This window comes from Festucalex cinctus, chromosome 10, assembly GCF_051991245.1.
Source record: "Festucalex cinctus isolate MCC-2025b chromosome 10, RoL_Fcin_1.0, whole genome shotgun sequence".
Classification (NCBI taxonomy): domain Eukaryota; kingdom Metazoa; phylum Chordata; class Actinopteri; order Syngnathiformes; family Syngnathidae; genus Festucalex; species Festucalex cinctus.
Genome location: NC_135420.1, coordinates 27,638,260 through 27,655,415, shown reverse-complemented (window position 1 = coordinate 27,655,415; position 17,156 = coordinate 27,638,260). Strand labels below are relative to the sequence as shown.

General features: G+C 66.6%; 1 protein-coding gene across 1 annotated transcript; it reads right to left on the bottom strand.

Moving 5' to 3' along the window:
- Positions 1-9,527, bottom strand: LOC144027768 (uncharacterized; the record flags this gene model as incomplete). Its single annotated transcript, XM_077535574.1, has 9 exons — positions 1-355; positions 462-2,004; positions 2,115-2,193; positions 2,361-2,400; positions 2,883-3,194; positions 7,518-7,804; positions 8,000-8,294; positions 8,568-8,645; positions 9,321-9,527. Coding segments are annotated over 9 exons (2,922 nt in total), but the record flags the coding sequence as incomplete, so codon positions are not given.
- Between the last annotated feature and the right edge of the window lie 7,629 nt (positions 9,528-17,156).

Here is a 17,156-nt window from a genome sequence, read left to right as displayed (position 1 = left end):
ACAAAAAAAACAAGCTGAGGAACAGTTCAGTCATTCATCAAGTAATCCTCGATGAATCATTTCCCTCAAACCGGGATGCGATACTTGATCGGGACTCCATCAAGGAAGTTTATTGATTAACTCAATCATAACTGAACGGGAGGGTGAAGTCATTTTGTTTTATTTCCTGCTTAGTGAAATACATTTAAAAAAAAAAAAAAAAAAAAAAAAAAACAGTATTCATGCATGTGAACAATAGGAGCTCTCAGGAGTAACAAAATAAAATCAAATTAAATTAAATTAAAGGCCCGTTTTTTTGGACTTGAGTAACGTTGATGGTGTAAATCGTTCCACTCCCAAGCTGTTCTCTGAAAAACTGAATTAAAAGGACAAAGTCAAAATGACAAACACGTTTTTCACCATTGTACTGAAATGATTCATATTGCATAAATTGCAAGAAGCAACACGTAAATTCCACTTACCGCCTCAACAAATTGAATGATGGTGTCGTTGCTAATTTCACGAAGCGCATTTATCTTCATCTTCATATGGGCCAGAGAGGTGGTGTTGGAGGCCGGGACCGTGGTGGGCAATGGGGTGGTGGAGGCCGGGACCGTGGTAGAGCCCGGGACCGGGGTGGTGGAGCCCGGGACTGTGGTGGGCCGTGGGCTGGTGGTGGCGTTGGTGGTCGGGACCATGGTGGCGTTGGTCGTCGGGACCGTGGTGGGCCGTGGGCTGGTGGTTGCGTTGGTGGTCGGGACCGTGGTGGGCCGTGGGCTGGTGGTGGCGTTGGTGGTCGGGACGGTGGTGGGCAATGGGGTGGTGGTGTTGGAAGTCGGGACCGTGGTGGGCCGTGGGCTGGTGGTGGCGTTGGTGGTCGGGACCGTGGTGGAGCCCGGGACCGTGGTAGAGGCCAGGACCGGTGTGGTGGAGCCCGGGACCGTGGTAGAGGCCAGGGCCGGGGTGGTGGAGCCCAGGACCGTGGTAGGGGCCGGGGTGGTGGAGGCTGGGACCGTGGTGGGCGCCGGGGTGGTGGAGCCCGGGACCGTGGTGGGCGCCGGGGTGGTGGAGCCCGGGACCGTGGTAGAAGCCGGGACCGTGGTGGGCGCCGGGGTGGTGGAGCCCGGGACCGTGGTAGAGGCCGGGACCGGGCTGGTGGAGCCCGGGACCGTGGTAGAGGCCGGGACCGGGGTGGTGGAGCCCGGGACTGTGGTGGGCCGTGGGCTGGTGGTGGCGTTGGTGGTCGGGACCGTGGTGGCGTTGGTCGTCGGGACCGTGGTGGGCCGTGGGCTGGTGGTTGCGTTGGTGGTCGGGACCGTGGTGGGCCGTGGGCTGGTGGTGGCGTTGGTGGTCGGGACGGTGGTGGGCAATGGGGTGGTGGTGTTGGAAGTCGGGACCGTGGTGGGCCGTGGGCTGGTGGTGGCGTTGGTGGTCGGGACCGTGGTGGAGCCCGGGACCGTGGTAGAGGCCAGGACCGGTGTGGTGGAGCCCGGGACCGTGGTAGAGGCCAGGGCCGGGGTGGTGGAGCCCAGGACCGTGGTAGGGGCCGGGGTGGTGGAGGCTGGGACCGTGGTGGGCGCCGGGGTGGTGGAGCCCGGGACCGTGGTGGGCGCCGGGGTGGTGGAGCCCGGGACCGTGGTAGAAGCCGGGACCGTGGTGGGCGCCGGGGTGGTGGAGCCCGGGACCGTGGTAGAGGCCGGGACCGGGCTGGTGGAGCCCGGGACCGTGGTAGAGGCCGGGACCGTGGTGGTGGAGCCCGGGACCGTGGTAGAGGCCGGCGCCGGGGTGGTGGAGCCCGGGACCGTGGTAGAGGCCGGGACCGTGGTGGGCGCCGGGGTGGTGGAGCCCGGGACCGTAGTGGGCGCTGGGGTGGTGGAGCCCGGGACCGTGGTAGAGGCCGGGACCGTGGTGGGCGCCGGGGTGGTGGAGGCTGGGGCCGTGGTGGGTGTCAGCGTGGTGGAGGCCGAGACCGTGGTGGGCAATGGGGTGGTGATGTTGGTGATTGACCCCGTGGTGCGCCGTGGGCTGGTGGTGGCGTTGGTGGTCGGGACCGTGGTGGGCCGTGGGCTGGTGGTGGCGTTGGTGGTCGGGACCGTGGTGGGCCGTGGGCTGGTGGTGGCGTTAGTGGTCGGGACCGTGGTGGTGTTGGTGGTCGGGATGGTGGTGGGCGATGGGGTGGTGATGTTGGTGGTCGACCCCGTGGTGCGCCGTGGGCTGGTGGTGCCGTTGGTGGTCGGGACCGTGGTGGCGTTGGTGGTCGGGACCGTGGTGGGCCGTGGGCTGGTGGTGCCGTTGGTGGTCGGGACCGTGGTGGCGTTGGTGGTCGGGACCGTGGTGGCATTGGTGGTCGGGACCGTGGTGGTGGCGTTGGTGGTCGGGACCGTGGTGGCATTGGTGGTCGGGATGGTGGTGGGCCGTGGGCTGGTGGTGGCGTTGGTGGTCGGGACGGTGGTGGGCAATGAGGTGGTGGTGTTGGAAGTCGGGACCGTGGTGGGCCGTGGGCTGGTGGTGGCGTTGGTGGTCGGGACCGTGGTGGCGTTGGTGGTCGGGATGGTGGTGGGCGATGGGGTGGTGATGTTGGTGGTCGACCCCGTGGTGCGCCGTGGGCTGGTGGTGCCGTTGGTGGTCGGGACCGTGGTGGCGTTGGTGGTCGGGACCGTGGTGGGCCGTGGGCTGGTGGTGGCGTTGGTGGTCGGGACCGTGGTGGTGGCGTTGGTGGTCGGGACCGTGGTGGTGACGTTGGTGGTCGGGACCGTGGTGGTGGCGTTGGTGGTCGGGACCGTGGTGGTGACGTTGGTGGTCGGGACCGTGGTGGTGGCGTTGGTGGTCGGGACCGTGGTGGTGGCGTTGGTGGTCGGGACCGTGGTGGCGTTGGTGGTCGGGACCGTGGTGGGCCGTGGGCTGGTGGTGGCGTTGGTGGTCGGGACCGTGGTGGCATTGGTGGTCGGGATGGTGGTGGGCGATGGGGTGGTGATGTTGGTGGTCGACCCCGTGGTGCGCCGTGGGCTGGTGGTGCCGTTGGTGGTCGGGACCGTGGTGGCGTTGGTGGTCGGGACCGTGATGGGCCGTGGGCTGGTGGTGCTGTTGGTGGTCGGGACCGTGGTGGCGTTGGTGGTCGGGACCGTGGTGGCGTTGGTGGTCGGGACCGTGGTGGGCCGTGGGCTGGTGGTGGCGTTGGTGGTCGGGACCGTGGTGGTGGCGTTGGTGGTCGGGACCGTGGTGGTGACGTTGGTGGTCGGGACCGTGGTGGTGGCGTTGGTGGTCGGGACCGTGGTGGTGACGTTGGTGGTCGGGACCGTGGTGGTGGCGTTGGTGGTCGGGACCGTGGTGGTGGCGTTGGTGGTCGGGACCGTGGTGGCGTTGGTGGTCGGGACCGTGGTGGGCCGTGGGCTGGTGGTGGCGTTGGTGGTCGGGACCGTGGTGGCATTGGTGGTCGGGATGGTGGTGGGCGATGGGGTGGTGATGTTGGTGGTCGACCCCGTGGTGCGCCGTGGGCTGGTGGTGCCGTTGGTGGTCGGGACCGTGGTGGCGTTGGTGGTCGGGACCGTGATGGGCCGTGGGCTGGTGGTGCTGTTGGTGGTCGGGACCGTGGTGGCGTTGGTGGTCGGGACCGTGGTGGGCCGTGGGCTGGTGGTGCCGTTGGTGGTCGGGACCGTGGTGGCGTTGGTGGTCGGGACCGTGGTGGCATTGGTGGTCGGGACCGTGGTGGTGGGCGATGGGGTGGTGATGTTGGTGGTCGACCCCGTGGTGCGCCGTGGGCTGGTGGTGCCGTTGGTGGTCGGGACCGTGGTGGCGTTGGTGGTCGGGACCGTGATGGGCCGTGGGCTGGTGGTGCTGTTGGTGGTCGGGACCGTGGTGGCGTTGGTGGTCGGGACCGTGGTGGCATTGGTGGTCGGGACCGTGGTGGTGGCGTTGGTGGTCGGGACCGTGGTGGCATTGGTGGTCGGGATGGTGGTGGGCGATGGGGTGGTGATGTTGGTGGTCGACCCCGTGGTGCGCCGTGGGCTGGTGGTGCCGTTGGTGGTCGGGACCGTGGTGGCGTTGGTGGTCGGGACCGTGGTGGGCCGTGGGCTGGTGGTGGCGTTGGTGGTCGGGACCGTGGTGGTGACGTTGGTGGTCGGGACCGTGGTGGTGACGTTGGTGGTCGGGACCGTGGTGGCGTTGGTGGTCGGGACCGTGGTGGGCCGTGGGCTGGTGGTGGCGTTGGTGGTCGGGACCGTGGTGGGCCGTGGGCTGGTGGTGGCGACAGTGGTCGGGACCGTGGTGGTGTTGGTGGTCGGGATGGTGGTGGGCGATGGGGTGGTGATGTTGGTGGTCGACCCCGTGGTGCGCCGTGGGCTGGTGGTGCCGTTGGTGGTCGGGACCGTGGTGGGCCGTGGGCTGGTGGTGCCGTTGGTGGTCGGGACCGTGGTGGCGTTGGTGGTCGGGACCGTGGTGGCATTGGTGGTCGGGACCGTGGTGGTGGCGTTGGTGGTCGGGACCGTGGTGGTGGCGTTGGTGGTCGGGACCGTGGTGGCATTGGTGGTCGGGATGGTGGTGGGCGATGGGGTGGTGATGTTGGTGGTCGACCCCGTGGTGCGCCGTGGGCTGGCGGTGCCGTTGGTGGTCGGGACCGTGGTGGCGTTGGTGGTCGGGACCGTGGTGGGCCGTGGGCTGGTGGTGGCGTTGGTGGTCGGGACCGTGGTGGCATTGGTGGTCGGGATGGTGGTGGGCGATGGGGTGGTGATGTTGGTGGTCGACCCCGTGGTGCGCCGTGGGCTGGTGGTGCCGTTGGTGGTCGGGACCGTGGTGGCGTTGGTGGTCGGGACCGTGATGGGCCGTGGGCTGGTGGTGCCGTTGGTGGTCGGGACCGTGGTGGCGTTGGTGGTCGGGACCGTGGTGGGCCGTGGGCTGGTGGTGGCGTTGGTGGTCGGGACCGTGGTGGTGACGTTGGTGGTCGGGACCGTGGTGGCATTGGTGGTCGGGACCGTGGTGGTGGCGTTGGTGGTCGGGATGGTGGTGGGCGATGGGGTGGTGATGTTGGTGGTCGACCCCGTGGTGCGCCGTGGGCTGGTGGTGCCGTTGGTGGTCGGGACCGTGGTGGCGTTGGTGGTCGGGACCGTGATGGGCCGTGGGCTGGTGGTGCCGTTGGTGGTCGGGACCGTGGTGGCGTTGGTGGTCGGGACCGTGGTGGGCCGTGGGCTGGTGGTGGCGTTGGTGGTCGGGACCGTGGTGGTGACGTTGGTGGTCGGGACCGTGGTGGCATTGGTGGTCGGGACCGTGGTGGTGGCGTTGGTGGTCGGGACCGTGGTGGTGGCGTTGGTGGTCGGGACCGTGGTGGCGTTGGTGGTCGGGACCGTGGTGGCATTGGTGGTCGGGATGGTGGTGGGCGATGGGGTGGTGATGTTGGTGGTCGACCCCGTGGTGGCGTTGGTGGTCGGGACCGTGGTGGCGTTGGTGGTCGGGACCGTGGTGGGCCGTGGGCTGGTGGTGGCGTTGGTGGTCGGGACGGTGGTGGGCAATGAGGTGGTGGTGTTGGAAGTCGGGACCGTGGTGGGCCGTGGGCTGGTGGTGGCGTTGGTGGTCGGGACCGTGGTGGCGTTGGTGGTCGGGATGGTGGTGGGCGATGGGGTGGTGATGTTGGTGGTCGACCCCGTGGTGCGCCGTGGGCTGGTGGTGCCGTTGGTGGTCGGGACCGTGGTGGCGTTGGTGGTCGGGACCGTGATGGGCCGTGGGCTGGTGGTGCTGTTGGTGGTCGGGACCGTGGTGGCGTTGGTGGTCGGGACCGTGGTGGTGGCGTTGGTGGTCGGGACCGTGGTGGCATTGGTGGTCGGGACCGTGGTGGTGGCGTTGGTGGTCGGGACCGTGGTGGCATTGGTGGTCGGGATGGTGGTGGGCGATGGGGTGGTGATGTTGGTGGTCGACCCCGTGGTGGCGTTGGTGGTCGGGACCGTGGTGGCGTTGGTGGTCGGGACCGTGGTGGGCCGTGGGCTGGTGGTGGCGTTGGTGGTCGGGACCGTGGTGGTGACGTTGGTGGTCGGGACCGTGGTGGCGTTGGTGGTCGGGACCGTGGTGGTGGCGTTGGTGGTCGGGACCGTGGTGGCATTGGTGGTCGGGATGGTGGTGGGCGATGGGGTGGTGATGTTGGTGGTCGACCCCGTGGTGGCGTTGGTGGTCGGGACCGTGGTGGCGTTGGTGGTCGGGACCGTGGTGGGCCGTGGGCTGGTGGTGGCGTTGGTGGTCGGGACGGTGGTGGGCAATGAGGTGGTGGTGTTGGAAGTCGGGACCGTGGTGGGCCGTGGGCTGGTGGTGGCGTTGGTGGTCGGGACCGTGGTGGCGTTGGTGGTCGGGACCGTGGTGGGCCGTGGGCTGGTGGTGACGTTGGTGGTCGGGACGGTGGTGGGCAATGGGGTGGTGGTGTTGGAAGTCGGGACCGTGGTGGGCCGTGGGCTGGTGGTGGCGTTGGTGGTCGGGATCGTGGTGGTGTTGGTGGTCGGGACCGTGGTGGGCCGTGGGCTGGTGGTGGCGTTGGTGGTCGGGACCATGGTGGCGTTGGTGGTCGGGACCGTGGTGGGCCGTGGGCTGGTGGTGGCGTTGGTGGTTGGGACGGTGGTGGTGTTGGAAGTCGGGACCGTGGTGGGCCGTGGGCTGGTGGTGGCGTTGGTGGTCGGGACCGTGGGGGGCCGTGGACTGGTGGTGGCGTTGGTGGTCGGGACCGTGGTGGGCCGTGGACTGGTGGTGGCGTTGGTGGTCGGGACCGTGGTGGTGGCGTTGGTGGTTGGGACCGTGGTGGCATTGGTGGTCGGGATGGTGGTGGGCGATGGGGTGGTGATGTTGGTGGTCGACCCCGTGGTGCGCCGTGGGCTGGTGGTGGTGTTGGTGGGCGGGACCGTGGTGGGCCGTAGGCTGGTGGTGGCGTTGGTGGTCGGGACGGTGGTGGGCAATGGGGTGGTGGTGTTGGAAGTCGGGACCGTGGTGGGCCGTGGGCTGGTGGTGGCGTTGGTGGTCGGGACCGTGGTGGCGTTGGTGGTTGGGACGGTGGTGGGCAATGGGGTGGTGGTGTTGGAAGTCGGGACCGTGGTGGGCCGTGGGCTGGTGGTGCCGTTGGTGGTCGGGACCGTGGTGGCGTTGGTGGTCGGGACCGTGGTGGGCCGTGGGCTGGTGGTGGCGTTGGTGGTCGGGACGGTGGTGGGCAATGGGGTGGTGGTGTTGGAAGTCGGGACCGTGGTGGGCCGTGGGCTGGTGGTGGCGTTGGTGGTCGGGACTGTGGTGGCGTTGGTCGTCTGGACCGTGGTGGGCCGTGGGCTGGTGGTTGCGTTGGTGGTCGGGACCGTGGTGGGCCGTGGGCTGGTGGTGGCTTTGGTGGTCGGGACCGTGGTGGTGTTGGTGGTCGGGACCGTGGTGGGCCGTGGGCTGGTGGTGGCGTTGGTGGTCGGGACCGTGGTGGGCCGTGGGCTGGTGGTGGTGTTGGTGCTCGGGACCGTGGTGGGCGATAGGGTGATGGCGTTGGAGGTTGGGACCGTGGTGGGCGATAGGGTGGTGGTGTTGGAGGTTGGGACCGTGGTGGGCGAAAGAGTGATGGCGTCGGAGGTTGGGACCGTGGTGGGCGATAGGGTTATGGCGTCGGAGTTTGGGACCGTGGTGGGTGATAGGGTGGTGGCGTTGGTTGGGACCATGGTGGTGTTGGAGGTTGGGACGGTGGTGGGCGATAGGGTGTTGGAGGTCGGCCCCGTGGTGGACAATGGGGTGGTGGTGTTGGAGGTTGGGACCGTGGTGGGCGATGGGGTGGTGGCGTTCGAGGTTGGGACCGTGGTGGGCGACAGGGTGGTGGTGTTGGAGGTTGGGACTGTGGTGGACGATGGGGTGGTCGTGTTGGAAGTTGGGACCGTGGTGGGCGATGGGGTGGTAGTGTTGGAGGTTGGGACCGTGGTGGGCGATAAGGTGGTGGTGTTGGAGGTTGGGACCGTGGTGGGCGATAGGGTGATGGCGTCGGAGGTTGGGACCGTGGTGGGCGATAGGGTGGGGGTGTTGGAGGTCGGGCCCGTGGTGGGCGAAAGAGTGGTGGCATTGGAGGGTGTGACCGTGGTGGGTGATCGGGTGATGGCGTTGGATGTTGGGACCGTGGTGGGTGATAGGGTGGTGGTGTTGGAGGTCGGCCCTGTGGTGGGTGATGGAGTGGTGGCATTGGAGGTTGGGACCGTGGTGGACGATGGGATGGTGGCGTTGGAGGTCGGCCCCGTGGTGGACGATGGAGTGGTGGCATTGGAGGTTGGGACCGTGGTGGACGATAGGGTGTTGGAGGTCGGCCCCGTGGTGGACGATGGGGTGGTGGCATTGGAGGTTGGGACCGTGGTGGGCGATAGGGTGTTGGAGGTCGGCCCCGTGGTGGGCGATGGAGTGGTGGCATTGGAGGTTGGGACCGTGGTGGGCGATAGGGTGTTGGAGGTCGGCCCCGTGGTGGGCGATGGAGTGGTGGCATTGGAGGTTGGGACCGTGGTGGGCGATAGGGTGGTGGCGTTGGAGGTTGGGACCGTGGTGGGCGATAGGGTGATAGCATTGGTGGTTGGGACCGTGGTGGGCGATAGGGTGATGGCGTCGGAGGTTGGGACCGTGGTGGGCGATAGGGTGTTGGAGGTTGGCCCCGTGGTGGACGATGGGGTGGTGGTGTTGGAGGTTGGGACCGTGGTGGGCGATGGGGTGATGGCGTTGGAGGTTGGGACCGTGGTGGCGTTGGAGGTTGGGACTGTGGTGGGCGATAGGGTGTTGGTGTTGGAGGTTGGGACCGTGGTGGGCGATAGGGTGATAGCATTTGAGGTTGGGACCGTGGTGGGTGATAGGGTGATGGCATTGGAGGTTGGGACCGTGGTGGTGTTTGAGGTTGGGACCGTGGTGGGCGATAGGGTGATGGCGTTGGAGGTTGGGACCGTGGTGGGCGATAGGGTGGTGGTGTTGGAGGTTAGGACCATGGTGGGCGATAGGGTGGTGGGGTTGGAGGTTGGGACCGTGGTGGGCGATAGGGTTGTGGCGTTGGAGGTTGGGACCGTGGTGGGCGATAGGGTGATGGCGTTGGAGGTTGGGACCGTGGTGGGCGATAGGGTGATGGCGTTGGAGGTTGGGACCGTGGTGGCGTTGGAGGTTGGGACTGTGGTGGGCGATAGGGTGTTGGTGTTGGAGGTTGGGACCGTGGTGGGCGATAGGGTGATGGAGTTGGAGGTTGGGACCGTGGTGGTCGATAGAGTGGTGGTGTTGGAGGTTGGGACTGTGGTGGGCGATGGAGTGGTGGTGTTTGAGGTTGGGACCGTGGTGGGCGATGGAGTGGTGGTGTTTGAGGTTGGGACCGTGGTGGGCGATAGGGTGATGGCGTCGGAGGTTGGGACCGTGGTCGGCGATAGGGTTGTGGTGTTGGAGGTTGGGACCGTGGTGGGCGATAGGGTGATGTCATTGGAGGTTGGGACCGTGGTGGGCGATGGGGTGGTGGCGTTGGAGGTCGGCCCCGTGGTGGGCGATGGAGTGGTGCTGTTTGAGGTTGGGACCGTGGTGGGCGATGGGGTGATAGTGTTGGAGGTTGGGACCGTGGTGGGCGATAGGGTGATGGCGTTGGAGGTTGGGACCGTGGTAGACGATGGAGTGGTGGCATTGGAGGTTAGGACCGTGGTGGACGATAGGGTGTTGGAGGTCGGCCCCGTGGTGGACGATGGGGTGGTGGCGTTGGAGGTTGGGACCGTGGTGGGCGATAGGGTGGTGGCGTTGGAGGTTGGGACCGTGGTGGGCGATAGGGTGATAGCATTGGTTGTTGGGACCGTGGTGGGCGATAGGGTGATGGCGTCGGAGGTTGGGACCGTGGTGGGCGATAGGGTGTTGGAGGTCGGCCCCGTGGTGGACGATGGGGTGGTGGTGTTGGAGGTTGGGACCGTGGTGGGCGATGGGGTGATGGCGTTGGAGGTTGGGACCGTGGTGGCGTTGGAGGTTGGGACTGTGGTGGGCGATAGGGTGGTGGCGTTGGAGGTTGGGACCGTGGTGGGCGATAGGGTGATAGCATTTGAGGTTGGGACCGTGGTGGGTGATAGGGTGATGGCGTTGGAGGTTGGGACCGTGGTGGTGTTTGAGGTTGGGACCGTGGTGGGCGATAGGGTGATGGCGTTGGAGGTTGGGACCGTGGTGGGCGATAGGGTGATGGAGTTGGAGGTCGGCCCCGTGGTGGGCGATAGAGTGGTGGTGTTGGAGGTTGGGACTGTGGTGGGCGATGGAGTGGTGGTGTTTGAGGTTGGGACCGTGGTGGGCGATAGGGTGATGGCGTCGGAGGTTGGGACCGTGGTGGGCGATGGAGTGGTGGTGTTGGAGGTCGGCCCCGTGGTGGGCGATGGAGTGGTGGTGTTTGAGGTTGGGACCGTGGTGGGCGATGGGGTGATAGTGTTGGAGGTTGGGACCGTGGTGGGCGATAGGGTGATGGCGTTGGAGGTTGGGACCGTGGTAGACGATGGAGTGGTGGTGTTGGAGGTCGGCCCCGTGGTGGGCGATGGAGTGGTGGCATTGGAGGTTGGGACCGTGGTGGACGATAGGGTGTTGGAGGTCGGCCCCGTGGTGGACGATGGGGTGGTGGCGTTGGAGGTTGGGACCGTGGTGGGCGATAGGGTGGTGGCGTTGGAGGTTGGGACCGTGGTGGGCGATAGGGTGATAGCATTGGTTGTTGGGACCGTGGTGGGCGATAGGGTGATGGCGTCGGAGGTTGGGACCGTGGTGGGCGATAGGGTGTTGGAGGTCGGCCCCGTGGTGGACGATGGGGTGGTGGTGTTGGAGGTTGGGACCGTGGTGGGCGATGGGGTGATGGCGTTGTAGGTTGGGACCGTGGTGGCGTTGGAGGTTGGGACTGTGGTGGGCGATAGGGTGGTGGCGTTGGAGGTTGGGACCGTGGTGGGCGATAGGGTGATAGCATTTGAGGTTGGGACCGTGGTGGGTGATAGGGTGATGGCGTTGGAGGTTGGGACCGTGGTGGTGTTTGAGGTTGGGACCGTGGTGGGCGATAGGGTGATGGCGTTGGGGGTTGGGACCGTGGTGGGCGATAGGGTGATGGAGTTGGAGGTCGGCCCCGTGGTGGGCGATAGAGTGGTGGTGTTGGAGGTTGGGACTGTGGTGGGCGATGGAGTGGTGGTGTTTGAGGTTGGGACCGTGGTGGGCGATAGGGTGATGGCGTCGGAGGTTGGGACCGTGGTGGGCGATGGAGTGGTGGCGTTGGTGGTCGGGACCGTGATGGGCCGTGGGCTGGTGGTGCCGTTGGTGGTCGGGACCGTGGTGGCGTTGGTGGTCGGGACCGTGGTGGGCCGTGGGCTGGTGGTGGCGTTGGTGGTCGGGACCGTGGTGGTGACGTTGGTGGTCGGGACCGTGGTGGCATTGGTGGTCGGGACCGTGGTGGTGGCGTTGGTGGTCGGGATGGTGGTGGGCGATGGGGTGGTGATGTTGGTGGTCGACCCCGTGGTGCGCCGTGGGCTGGTGGTGCCGTTGGTGGTCGGGACCGTGGTGGCGTTGGTGGTCGGGACCGTGATGGGCCGTGGGCTGGTGGTGCCGTTGGTGGTCGGGACCGTGGTGGCGTTGGTGGTCGGGACCGTGGTGGGCCGTGGGCTGGTGGTGGCGTTGGTGGTCGGGACCGTGGTGGTGACGTTGGTGGTCGGGACCGTGGTGGCATTGGTGGTCGGGACCGTGGTGGTGGCGTTGGTGGTCGGGACCGTGGTGGTGGCGTTGGTGGTCGGGACCGTGGTGGCGTTGGTGGTCGGGACCGTGGTGGCATTGGTGGTCGGGATGGTGGTGGGCGATGGGGTGGTGATGTTGGTGGTCGACCCCGTGGTGGCGTTGGTGGTCGGGACCGTGGTGGCGTTGGTGGTCGGGACCGTGGTGGGCCGTGGGCTGGTGGTGGCGTTGGTGGTCGGGACGGTGGTGGGCAATGAGGTGGTGGTGTTGGAAGTCGGGACCGTGGTGGGCCGTGGGCTGGTGGTGGCGTTGGTGGTCGGGACCGTGGTGGCGTTGGTGGTCGGGATGGTGGTGGGCGATGGGGTGGTGATGTTGGTGGTCGACCCCGTGGTGCGCCGTGGGCTGGTGGTGCCGTTGGTGGTCGGGACCGTGGTGGCGTTGGTGGTCGGGACCGTGATGGGCCGTGGGCTGGTGGTGCTGTTGGTGGTCGGGACCGTGGTGGCGTTGGTGGTCGGGACCGTGGTGGTGGCGTTGGTGGTCGGGACCGTGGTGGCATTGGTGGTCGGGACCGTGGTGGTGGCGTTGGTGGTCGGGACCGTGGTGGCATTGGTGGTCGGGATGGTGGTGGGCGATGGGGTGGTGATGTTGGTGGTCGACCCCGTGGTGCGCCGTGGGCTGGTGGTGCCGTTGGTGGTCGGGACCGTGGTGGCGTTGGTGGTCGGGACCGTGGTGGGCCGTGGGCTGGTGGTGGCGTTGGTGGTCGGGACCGTGGTGGTGACGTTGGTGGTCGGGACCGTGGTGGCGTTGGTGGTCGGGACCGTGGTGGTGGCGTTGGTGGTCGGGACCGTGGTGGCATTGGTGGTCGGGATGGTGGTGGGCGATGGGGTGGTGATGTTGGTGGTCGACCCCGTGGTGGCGTTGGTGGTCGGGACCGTGGTGGCGTTGGTGGTCGGGACCGTGGTGGGCCGTGGGCTGGTGGTGGCGTTGGTGGTCGGGACGGTGGTGGGCAATGAGGTGGTGGTGTTGGAAGTCGGGACCGTGGTGGGCCGTGGGCTGGTGGTGGCGTTGGTGGTCGGGACCGTGGTGGCGTTGGTGGTCGGGACCGTGGTGGGCCGTGGGCTGGTGGTGACGTTGGTGGTCGGGACGGTGGTGGGCAATGGGGTGGTGGTGTTGGAAGTCGGGACCGTGGTGGGCCGTGGGCTGGTGGTGGCGTTGGTGGTCGGGATCGTGGTGGTGTTGGTGGTCGGGACCGTGGTGGGCCGTGGGCTGGTGGTGGCGTTGGTGGTCGGGACCATGGTGGCGTTGGTGGTCGGGACCGTGGTGGGCCGTGGGCTGGTGGTGGCGTTGGTGGTTGGGACGGTGGTGGTGTTGGAAGTCGGGACCGTGGTGGGCCGTGGGCTGGTGGTGGCGTTGGTGGTCGGGACCGTGGGGGGCCGTGGACTGGTGGTGGCGTTGGTGGTCGGGACCGTGGTGGGCCGTGGACTGGTGGTGGCGTTGGTGGTCGGGACCGTGGTGGTGGCGTTGGTGGTTGGGACCGTGGTGGCATTGGTGGTCGGGATGGTGGTGGGCGATGGGGTGGTGATGTTGGTGGTCGACCCCGTGGTGCGCCGTGGGCTGGTGGTGGTGTTGGTGGGCGGGACCGTGGTGGGCCGTAGGCTGGTGGTGGCGTTGGTGGTCGGGACGGTGGTGGGCAATGGGGTGGTGGTGTTGGAAGTCGGGACCGTGGTGGGCCGTGGGCTGGTGGTGGCGTTGGTGGTCGGGACCGTGGTGGCGTTGGTGGTTGGGACGGTGGTGGGCAATGGGGTGGTGGTGTTGGAAGTCGGGACCGTGGTGGGCCGTGGGCTGGTGGTGCCGTTGGTGGTCGGGACCGTGGTGGCGTTGGTGGTCGGGACCGTGGTGGGCCGTGGGCTGGTGGTGGCGTTGGTGGTCGGGACGGTGGTGGGCAATGGGGTGGTGGTGTTGGAAGTCGGGACCGTGGTGGGCCGTGGGCTGGTGGTGGCGTTGGTGGTCGGGACTGTGGTGGCGTTGGTCGTCTGGACCGTGGTGGGCCGTGGGCTGGTGGTTGCGTTGGTGGTCGGGACCGTGGTGGGCCGTGGGCTGGTGGTGGCTTTGGTGGTCGGGACCGTGGTGGTGTTGGTGGTCGGGACCGTGGTGGGCCGTGGGCTGGTGGTGGCGTTGGTGGTCGGGACCGTGGTGGGCCGTGGGCTGGTGGTGGTGTTGGTGCTCGGGACCGTGGTGGGCGATAGGGTGATGGCGTTGGAGGTTGGGACCGTGGTGGGCGATAGGGTGGTGGTGTTGGAGGTTGGGACCGTGGTGGGCGAAAGAGTGATGGCGTCGGAGGTTGGGACCGTGGTGGGCGATAGGGTTATGGCGTCGGAGTTTGGGACCGTGGTGGGTGATAGGGTGGTGGCGTTGGTTGGGACCATGGTGGTGTTGGAGGTTGGGACGGTGGTGGGCGATAGGGTGTTGGAGGTCGGCCCCGTGGTGGACAATGGGGTGGTGGTGTTGGAGGTTGGGACCGTGGTGGGCGATGGGGTGGTGGCGTTCGAGGTTGGGACCGTGGTGGGCGACAGGGTGGTGGTGTTGGAGGTTGGGACTGTGGTGGACGATGGGGTGGTCGTGTTGGAAGTTGGGACCGTGGTGGGCGATGGGGTGGTAGTGTTGGAGGTTGGGACCGTGGTGGGCGATAAGGTGGTGGTGTTGGAGGTTGGGACCGTGGTGGGCGATAGGGTGATGGCGTCGGAGGTTGGGACCGTGGTGGGCGATAGGGTGGGGGTGTTGGAGGTCGGGCCCGTGGTGGGCGAAAGAGTGGTGGCATTGGAGGGTGTGACCGTGGTGGGTGATCGGGTGATGGCGTTGGATGTTGGGACCGTGGTGGGTGATAGGGTGGTGGTGTTGGAGGTCGGCCCTGTGGTGGGTGATGGAGTGGTGGCATTGGAGGTTGGGACCGTGGTGGACGATGGGATGGTGGCGTTGGAGGTCGGCCCCGTGGTGGACGATGGAGTGGTGGCATTGGAGGTTGGGACCGTGGTGGACGATAGGGTGTTGGAGGTCGGCCCCGTGGTGGACGATGGGGTGGTGGCATTGGAGGTTGGGACCGTGGTGGGCGATAGGGTGTTGGAGGTCGGCCCCGTGGTGGGCGATGGAGTGGTGGCATTGGAGGTTGGGACCGTGGTGGGCGATAGGGTGTTGGAGGTCGGCCCCGTGGTGGGCGATGGAGTGGTGGCATTGGAGGTTGGGACCGTGGTGGGCGATAGGGTGGTGGCGTTGGAGGTTGGGACCGTGGTGGGCGATAGGGTGATAGCATTGGTGGTTGGGACCGTGGTGGGCGATAGGGTGATGGCGTCGGAGGTTGGGACCGTGGTGGGCGATAGGGTGTTGGAGGTTGGCCCCGTGGTGGACGATGGGGTGGTGGTGTTGGAGGTTGGGACCGTGGTGGGCGATGGGGTGATGGCGTTGGAGGTTGGGACCGTGGTGGCGTTGGAGGTTGGGACTGTGGTGGGCGATAGGGTGTTGGTGTTGGAGGTTGGGACCGTGGTGGGCGATAGGGTGATAGCATTTGAGGTTGGGACCGTGGTGGGTGATAGGGTGATGGCATTGGAGGTTGGGACCGTGGTGGTGTTTGAGGTTGGGACCGTGGTGGGCGATAGGGTGATGGCGTTGGAGGTTGGGACCGTGGTGGGCGATAGGGTGGTGGTGTTGGAGGTTAGGACCATGGTGGGCGATAGGGTGGTGGGGTTGGAGGTTGGGACCGTGGTGGGCGATAGGGTTGTGGCGTTGGAGGTTGGGACCGTGGTGGGCGATAGGGTGATGGCGTTGGAGGTTGGGACCGTGGTGGGCGATAGGGTGATGGCGTTGGAGGTTGGGACCGTGGTGGCGTTGGAGGTTGGGACTGTGGTGGGCGATAGGGTGTTGGTGTTGGAGGTTGGGACCGTGGTGGGCGATAGGGTGATGGAGTTGGAGGTTGGGACCGTGGTGGTCGATAGAGTGGTGGTGTTGGAGGTTGGGACTGTGGTGGGCGATGGAGTGGTGGTGTTTGAGGTTGGGACCGTGGTGGGCGATGGAGTGGTGGTGTTTGAGGTTGGGACCGTGGTGGGCGATAGGGTGATGGCGTCGGAGGTTGGGACCGTGGTCGGCGATAGGGTTGTGGTGTTGGAGGTTGGGACCGTGGTGGGCGATAGGGTGATGTCATTGGAGGTTGGGACCGTGGTGGGCGATGGGGTGGTGGCGTTGGAGGTCGGCCCCGTGGTGGGCGATGGAGTGGTGCTGTTTGAGGTTGGGACCGTGGTGGGCGATGGGGTGATAGTGTTGGAGGTTGGGACCGTGGTGGGCGATAGGGTGATGGCGTTGGAGGTTGGGACCGTGGTAGACGATGGAGTGGTGGCATTGGAGGTTGGGACCGTGGTGGACGATAGGGTGTTGGAGGTCGGCCCCGTGGTGGACGATGGGGTGGTGGCGTTGGAGGTTGGGACCGTGGTGGGCGATAGGGTGGTGGCGTTGGAGGTTGGGACCGTGGTGGGCGATAGGGTGATAGCATTGGTTGTTGGGACCGTGGTGGGCGATAGGGTGATGGCGTCGGAGGTTGGGACCGTGGTGGGCGATAGGGTGTTGGAGGTCGGCCCCGTGGTGGACGATGGGGTGGTGGTGTTGGAGGTTGGGACCGTGGTGGGCGATGGGGTGATGGCGTTGGAGGTTGGGACCGTGGTGGCGTTGGAGGTTGGGACTGTGGTGGGCGATAGGGTGGTGGCGTTGGAGGTTGGGACCGTGGTGGGCGATAGGGTGTTGGAGGTCGGCCCCGTGGTGGACGATGGGGTGGTGGCGTTGGAGGTTGGGACCGTGGTGGGCGATAGGGTGGTGGCGTTGGAGGTTGGGACCGTGGTGGGCGATAGGGTGATAGCATTGGTTGTTGGGACCGTGGTGGGCGATAGGGTGATGGCGTCGGAGGTTGGGACCGTGGTGGGCGATAGGGTGTTGGAGGTCGGCCCCGTGGTGGACGATGGGGTGGTGGTGTTGGAGGTTGGGACCGTGGTGGGCGATGGGGTGATGGCGTTGTAGGTTGGGACCGTGGTGGCGTTGGAGGTTGGGACTGTGGTGGGCGATAGGGTGGTGGCGTTGGAGGTTGGGACCGTGGTGGGCGATAGGGTGATAGCATTTGAGGTTGGGACCGTGGTGGGTGATAGGGTGATGGCGTTGGAGGTTGGGACCGTGGTGGTGTTTGAGGTTGGGACCGTGGTGGGCGATAGGGTGATGGCGTTGGGGGTTGGGACCGTGGTGGGCGATAGGGTGATGGAGTTGGAGGTCGGCCCCGTGGTGGGCGATAGAGTGGTGGTGTTGGAGGTTGGGACTGTGGTGGGCGATGGAGTGGTGGTGTTTGAGGTTGGGACCGTGGTGGGCGATGGAGTGGTGGCATTGGAGGTTGGGACCGTGGTGGACGATAGGGTGTTGGAGGTCGGCCCCGTGGTGGACGATGGGGTGGTGGCGTTGGAGGTTGGGACCGTGGTGGGCGATAGGGTGGT